General features: G+C 39.0%; 2 protein-coding genes across 2 annotated transcripts in view; one reads left to right on the forward strand and one right to left on the reverse strand.

The window, feature by feature from the left end:
- The window catches only part of LOC106808493 (10 kDa heat shock protein, mitochondrial-like), a gene marked incomplete at its 5' end in the record, with an annotated part of 3,794 nt that extends 1,546 nt beyond the window's left edge, over positions 1 to 2,248 (forward strand). Inside the window, 2 exons of the mRNA XM_014811235.1 lie at positions 1,022 to 1,111; positions 1,603 to 2,248. Of these exons, the coding sequence (XP_014666721.1) occupies positions 1,022 to 1,111; positions 1,603 to 1,653 (141 nt within the window). The remainder of the gene's footprint in view (positions 1 to 1,021; positions 1,112 to 1,602) is intronic.
- A 1,556-nt stretch (positions 2,249 to 3,804) lies between these two features.
- The window catches only part of LOC106808505 (citrate synthase, mitochondrial-like), a 27,353-nt gene continuing 23,039 nt past the window's right edge, over positions 3,805 to 8,118 (reverse strand). The window contains exons 6-9 of the mRNA XM_014811254.1: positions 7,501 to 7,630; positions 6,976 to 7,077; positions 5,130 to 5,339; positions 3,805 to 4,685 (exon numbers count right to left, since the gene is read on the reverse strand). Coding sequence (XP_014666740.1) covers positions 4,521 to 4,685; positions 5,130 to 5,339; positions 6,976 to 7,077; positions 7,501 to 7,630 — 607 coding nt within the window. The 3' untranslated portion in view covers positions 3,805 to 4,520. The remainder of the gene's footprint in view (positions 4,686 to 5,129; positions 5,340 to 6,975; positions 7,078 to 7,500; positions 7,631 to 8,118) is intronic.

The raw sequence follows: 8,118 nt of genomic DNA on the forward strand, positions 1-8,118 counted from the left end.
TCTTATACAAAATCGGGAATATACTTCCGGTCGGGTCTCAGCATTTCCATTCCCCCCCCCCAAAAAAAGTGAGATGAAATTGGATTTTCCCATTCAATCCAGGCTGAAAATTCAATATACCAACTCTCAATAGGTCTATTCTAATTTTGAATAAAGCAAGGATTTAACTTTCGTGAGCAGTGATAAGACTGGGGATTTTGGGGAAAAAATCGTATATGGGGAATGCGTCCAAAATTAACCATCTGAGTTTCAGTAAAATAATGTCATTCTTGGAACGAGTTACAGCCATTTTACAGTAGATGTATGTCACGTTCCATTTCTGTAATAATACATTAGGAGAGTATGAATAGCGATGACGGATTTGTAGATAAATATCCAGTATTTATTATCTGTAAAATAAAATAAAAATTTCCCCCACTTTCTTCCTGAAAGTAAGGCGGATGAAAGCCACCCCACCTCAATAAGTGTGGGGGGGGGGATATACCCCCATCCCCCCGCTATCTACGCCCCTGTCAGATGAACTCAAATTTGACTTTTGATATGCATACAAATATATTAATAATCATAATCTTTGTTAGCAGTACTCTACAGGCGCCGCGGAACGATTTTTGAAGTGGGGGTGCTCAATTTGTTACGCTCGACAGTGGCCAATGCAGGTTTTCGAGGAGGGTGGTAAGAAACAGGCGGGGTAGGGGGTATGCGGGTCCTCCCCCAGAAAATTTTGAATCCCCCATTTTCCTCCTGAAAGTAGGGGGTGATGATTGTACACGCCATCCCCCCCCCCACGTCAATAAGTGGGGGGATGCATTCAATCCCCCCCCCCGCTATCTACGCCCCTGCGCACATGTTTCTAAGCCAAGAGGTGCCCCTTATCGTACAGTGTCGGTTGGTTGATGCTGCCCCTTTTGCATTGACAGCCATTTAGTATTTCACAAATAAACTGAAATGTACATGAAAAATGTGTTCTTTTTAACCAGTAAAGATATTGCTACCAATAAAAATGTAATTATTTTTGTTTCAGACAGGAACAGTAGTTCCACTTACTGTAGCAGTAGGAGAGCGTGTCTTGCTTCCAGAATATGGTGGAACAAAGGTGGAAATAGAAGACAAGGTTTGTGTTAATAAGTGACAGTTAATACACAACACAATTAAGTGGTGCTATAACAATAAAAATGATGTATGCAGAAACTGTAAATGTTGATGGTGACATGTGATAGATATGTTGGGGGTTGTTAACTTGTTAAATATGTATTTGTGTGGTCATATTTGTTATAATAAGTTGATCAGTAATAGACAGTATCCATCTAACAAGATAATGGTATTTCATAGTTCATGTTGATACCAAGTAACGTGTTGTTACAACAAATTTGCATGATGTGTAATACATTCGATTAATTTTATATTTGAATTTTCTTGATTCTATTGAATGCTAATGTACTGATTTTTTTCTTATATATATTTTTATGTGAATTGGATTTTTCTTATGTAAAAACAAACATGAATGGCATAAGTGTACTAACTGATTGTGTTACACTATTGCAGTGATTGGTTGTGTTTGTATGTCAAAATCTTGTACATTGTTTATGTATTATTCCCTTACAGGAGTACTTCCTATTCCGGGATACGGATATTCTTGGCAAGTGGGAGTCGTGAGGTCATGAGGTAGAACTCTGATGTTGGAAAACGGAATAGTTGCCGTGATAACCATTATTTGCTGTTAAGTCATGGTCTAAATGTTGATCAACAACTGTTACCTGTTGTTTATTTGTCTACGTTATGTTGAGGAAATGTCCAAATATGGTTACTGTATCATTGCCAGAGGTTCGTGAAGTAGAGAGGAGACACTAGTCCTACAATTGTGTGGTATATATTTACCAAGGTTCTTAAATCATTTTATAGAAGCATTCCATGTGTCCAGCAGAATGCCCACACAACCTGGCTAGGTACAATATAGAAATGTGTTTTAGATGTAACCATAGTATCACAGAAAGTGATAGGTGATTTTCAGTACAAAAAATTCCATGTTAAAATAACAATGTAATGTTATCATACTGTGGTGCACATAAAAGAAGGGAAAACTTTTTGGTAAATATGATACAGATAGGCTTCAACTTCTTCACTTACTATTTAAATTCGTTTTGGCTTTGTGTAGACAGTGTCATAAAATCATGAACTGTAAATAAATTTCAGTATTTGAAATAGTGTGTTACGTGCTACTTTCAGTTCAATAAATGTGCATTACCTTAAATGTCCTTTCTTCTGACTAATTGATGTAATGAAAATGACGCCTTGTGCTTGATGCTTTAATTTTTTGACATTTTTAGTAAGTTTTCTTTCAAAGTATACTACTGTTAAAATGAGATTATGGTATAATAGTGTCCGTACGGCAATAATCAAAATTAGAGTCGGGCACGTTTTGAAGAATACAGCCAAGTACGAAGGTTCCAAGACGTTTTATCGTTACTCAAGAAATAACAGTAAGTGCCGTAAAAGAGGGGAAACACTAGACTGGTTGGAACTTATACATGTTATCAGGAGTAGATAATAGAAGATATTCTTCTATATCTACTCCTGATGTTATACTTACTGTTAGGGTTACGGGCGGGTAACACTTGTAAAGGGCATTGCAACAACTGCTCATCAAATTCAATCAAACTCACATCCATTACATAAGAGAGATGTCTCTCTCTCTACGCTCTCGATGAAAACAAAATTGGAAAAATTCATCGCTAATTAAGTGATGGCAAAAATTGTGAATTTATACAAAAAATGCTTTTTTTGTTATTTCTCAGAAACAGCAGTTGGGTCCTAAACTTTTACCCATAAGTTTTTTTAAACCACCGGCATTTTTTTTAAATGCTTTAATTTAGGAAATAAGTTAAAAAGATGTACGAAAATTTGTAGTGATTTTCAAAACGCAACAATTTCGTAAACAAAGAGCCATAACTTATAAAATATTATATTTAAAATTTTGGAATCGGAGTTTAGTTTCGAGAAATAGCATTTGAAAAATCAGCAACTTCAGCATTTCTAACAATGGAGATATTAGTACTTTCCCATGATTGAATGCCTGTGTTAAGAATTGACTAATACGGGAATTTGGAACAGTTTGGGAGGCTACATACAAAATTTCAACGTATACATAGCTGACGATAGGTGCAATCTATCAAATAAAGTGGGTATTGAAATTTCGACCGAAAATCACCTCCCAACCCTAACAGTAGATATATATAGATCCCAACCCTAGAGATGAGATGGTATGATAGTGTCACTCTTAATGTATGTTACCATTGTTAAACATTAACAAAAAGCCTACATACGCCTACTGTGAGCATACTTGCAGTATGCAAACGTCACGAAATGTTCTTATTGAGCCAGAAATGTACTCCAAACATTGGGATTTTCAAAACCGCGTCCGACGCAGTTTCGCCATATAGATACACATGTTGTTTTGGAGCGAAGAGCCAACAGTAGGCCTACGCTAGCGCAAATAGCTTCTGCAACGAAAACTATATATTTGTTTCCTGATTGCATAAGTAACGTAGATAACATATGATTTAAACAAATTTTGTACCGAGTAAACATAGAACAATAAAGTATAAAGAATAAGTTGAATCCTGTGAAAGTAGCAATACAAATAAGTTGTGAATTTTTACAACATGGACGAGCTCACAGTAGGTATATCTATGCATTTTGCTGCGAGAACATGCCGTTTTAAAAAGTGCTAAACTAACTTGTTTGCATTGTCACCTTACTTTTGTTCTTATGCTGCCAATATTCAGTGGAGAACATCAAATGACCAAGGATTTGGTAAACCAAACTTTATTGATATACACCGGGGTAGACAGTATTGATTCGCGTGGCCGAGCATGCGCAGAACTACATCTAATACAACCTCTATGTGAATGTCAATGTGTACAACAACGAAGCACTATTTACAAATTAATCGTTAGGGCGCCATTTTGGTAGTGATGTGCCCGACTCGGCCAACAATCCAAGCAATAATAGTGGTTTGCTAAACAGACATACTAGCCTTCAACAGAAAAAGCCACACAGTTTTGATCTAGTATCATTGACCTATGTCATCTATGCCGTATGTTAATACTGCTCGCTAAATTTTACGTGACTGCAGTGCGAGGTATTATTACTACTTAAAAGCGTGGTAGTGCCAGCAATACAACATTAGTAACATCAAATGTCTTACGTTTACACATTTAGTACCAGACTGCGCTATCGCTCATGACTAAAATTCTTTTTATAATTTAATGAATGTGCTGAGAATATTTGACGGTGCGTTATTGGTAGCTATCCCTGATTGAACTATATTATCTTAACATTCAAAACGTGAACGACGACAGAAATAACAGAATTTAACCACCACGTTTAGAACACGTATTGAAAACCAGAGGCAAATCCAAATCATAATTAGCGGACAGACAATACGCCTTGTCTTACAATGGAAAGCCTGCAGGTTCCAACGCGCATGCTGTAAAAGCATGCAGAACACATCGTTGCCGCAATTACTTGTCACCGACAAGCTTCTGCAGGCCGTTTGTGCTCATGGACTTGGGACGCTCAAGGGGATAGCTGAGAGCACGAGACCAGATCATCTGAGCGAGGCAGCCCAGGGCACGCGACACGCCAAACAGCACTGTGTAGTAGTTCATTTCCATCATGCCGTAGTACTGCAAAGCAACGAAAACATCTTAGTCGATCGTCCAAGCTTTCGGACACACGTCAGTCGAAACGGAAACATCTTTTTAATGCAGATGCTTTCTTTCTTTGCCGTTTAAATGTGAAACTTTTGGTGAGTACGTTTGGCGAGATACGCGCGAGTTGCGATATATAAAGATAAAATGCTTTTTCACATTGAGTCGCTGTGGATAATGGAAGCGCCAATATCTGAATTGGGATAATAAAAGTTAACAGACAATGGACAAATTTAGAATTTACCCTGAACCCTGTGGTGAAGAAGGACCTCAGCATCCTTTACCTCACAAGCCCACACTACCAAGCAAACTACACGTTTGCATTTCTCAGACCTGTATATACTTGTTTCCTCTGTGCACGCTCTCTTTCTCTCGCTCCCTCTCCCTCCCTCCCTCCCTCTCCCTTCCTCTCTTACTTACCTGCAGCAGCACACCACTGTGTGCATCCACGTTGGGCCACGGGTTCTTGGCTTTGCCCTGCTCCAGCAGCACGTCTGGTACGATCTTATAGAGCTGAGCGACCAGCTTGAACATCGGGTCTGAGGGAAGGTGTTTGAGCGCAAACTCCCTCTGCACGGCGTAGCGTGGGTCAGTCTTCCTTAGCACGGCATGTCCGTAGCCCGGAACCACCTATAGAAAGGGCAGCAGTCTAAAGCTGGGTATACACTATCAAAAAGTCGACGAGTTGACCAACCTTTCAATGCAAAATGTTGATCAACTCGCTGACCAAAAGTGGAGAAGATAGAACATGTTCTAATAGAAGATATCAACTAGTCAAGTGCTAAACCTTTACACTTACATTGCCGACGTTCGGTCGATTATTTGTAAAGTTGATCAACTCGTTAATATTTCAACAAAAAGTTGATAGCGTACTCAGCTTAACAGAGACAGACGCAGACCACACAGCCTCAGCTATCGTGCGGTTGTCAGGGGATTGTTTGAAATATCACCGGCATTCAATGGGGAACAAATAGACAAGACATCGGCATTTTTAAGCAGCAGCATGCAGGTCTACTATGCAATTGGATTTGAAGAGGTGTTTGTAATAAATAACTTAGTGCAGTTTTTGGATCCTAAGTACCCTGAGATGTGGAAACATCTTAATACTCATGTACCACTCAAGTCCGGACAAATTTTGTTATAGGACAATAAGTGAGATCGGAAAGTCCAGCTGTGCTATGTAGGTCACAGAAAAAGGGGGTATAAAATGGCCAAGGCGCGCTTAGGAAAGTACATGATTAATGTAAACGCTCGTGCTTTTTTAAGTTTTGCATTAACACAAACATTGCAAAATATCCCAAACGAACACAATAATATTTTTTGTAAATGTTTATGTAAACAGAAACGCACCTGTGAATTGAAGCACGATGTTAGTGAAGAGAATTATAGATCAAAAACCTAGAATAGTCCTATCCTATCCATGTTATAAAAGGGCTGTTTATACCCCCTCTTATCCGATCTCGATATGGCGGCGGGGACTTTCCGATATGGCATATATTTGCCCACTTAAACAAGTTCACGATATCTTCGTTTCAACCCTGTCAGTAAACATAAGTGCTTATTTTGAGATTGATCCCTGCCTCCACCCAAAGTTAGTCTTCCACAAATGACTCCATTAATATATCCAAGGGTGTTGCTATTTTGAGATCGCCTTATAACGGTACGTGTTATTATTGGCCCAATATTTTTGCAGCCCAGCCGACTACCAACCCCCCCCCACCCCGTAAACAGCAAGAAGCTGGGTATGTAAGGCAGATAATTTTTTGATGAGCTGAGGAGAGGAGCTGAACTATTTTACCCATTACTCTAAGTGTAGCCTAGCTTAACTCTTCTGAAAAACTCTATAAGACGATACAAGACATTGTGATATTGTGGAAACAAATGTGAATCAAACAATTGAACATGTAGAGGTGACTGATAGGGGCCTACATAAGTATGCATGATATTGTAAAATAACTTACCTGATGAAAGTGCATTTGTAGATGTAACAAAAATCATTATAATATTATGTAGAGACATACAAAATTTGCATTCTACCTGGATAAATGTGAGAGCATATTTAACAAAATCCTAGAGGCCATTAGTGACTAGTCTGACTACACAACGAAAAGCATGTATAAATAACGTAGGGGAAAGGACCTCAATGTAGACTCCCCCGGTTTCATTTTTACTTTCCTTAAAAGACAAAAACCATACATAATCTTTATCACTAATACTGATTTGCAATGCATGTAACATGCCACATGCTATGAACACTGTCACTCACCTGACCACCCTTGAGCGTGTTCCATACGAACTCTCTCAACTTCTCATCTGACACCTCGCCGCCAAGATCCTTGAAGACTTTCGTCAGCCACAGCAGCACTTCCTGTGGAAGTCAGTTAAAGAAGGATTCGTCCGTGACTCCGTGTACATACAGACAACACAGTACTTCCAACCAAGCTTTACTAATAAAGAGAAACGGGTAATGGTAATAGAGGGGACGAGATAATGGGAACGGAACGTCGCTTTTCATATATCAATATTAGGTTTTCTAGGAAGAATACTGTATATGCCATATTTTTCGCATGCAGATATTTTTACGCATGCAGACTTGACGGACAATTTCGCGAGTGGTTAATTTCGCGGTCGGTGAATTCCCGAATCAGTGAAGAACAAACAGTGTGTTGTTATTTTCGCGGTCGGAGACGCGTTCGCGGAATTCGCGAAAAATAAACCACCGCGAAATATACAGCGTATACAGTAGATTCTAGACTTTGGATATAAATTTTAAAAAATGATGGGAACGAACCTGGTTAGCCAGCCCATGCAGTGGTCCAGCTAGACCATTGATGCCTGCAGCAAAACTGAGATACGGATCCGACAGGGCACTACCCACCAGGTGGCAGGTGTGAGCGGACACATTGCCTCCTTCGTGGTCGCTTAGAACAACAAAATCGAAAACAAAAATAATCTCAACTGTGAAAATTACTAATGAACTAATGAAAATAACGCTATATAACAATGCTAGAACAACGAATATTAGAAACAAACGAACACAACTACTGCATTATAAAATAAATGACAAAACAGTGCAATAATGTTTCCTTGCTTTTGCCCTGCCCACACAACTACTGCATTATAAAACAAATGACAAAACAGTGCAATACTGTTTCCTTGCTTTTGCCCTGCCCACACAACCAAGTACTGCATTATAAAACAAATGACAAAACAGTGCAATACTGTTTCCTTGCTTTTGCCCTGCCCACACAACCAAGTACTGCATTATAAAACAAATGACAAAACAGTGCAATACTGTTTCCTTGCTTTTGCCCTGCCCACACAACCAAGTACTGCATTATAAAACAAATGACAAAACAGTGCAATACTGTTTCCTTGCTTTTGCCCTGCCCACACAACCAAGTACTGC

Source organism: Priapulus caudatus, unplaced genomic scaffold (assembly GCF_000485595.1).
Source record: "Priapulus caudatus unplaced genomic scaffold, Priapulus_caudatus-5.0.1 Scaffold282, whole genome shotgun sequence".
Classification (NCBI taxonomy): Eukaryota; Metazoa; Priapulida; class Priapulimorpha; order Priapulimorphida; family Priapulidae; genus Priapulus; species Priapulus caudatus.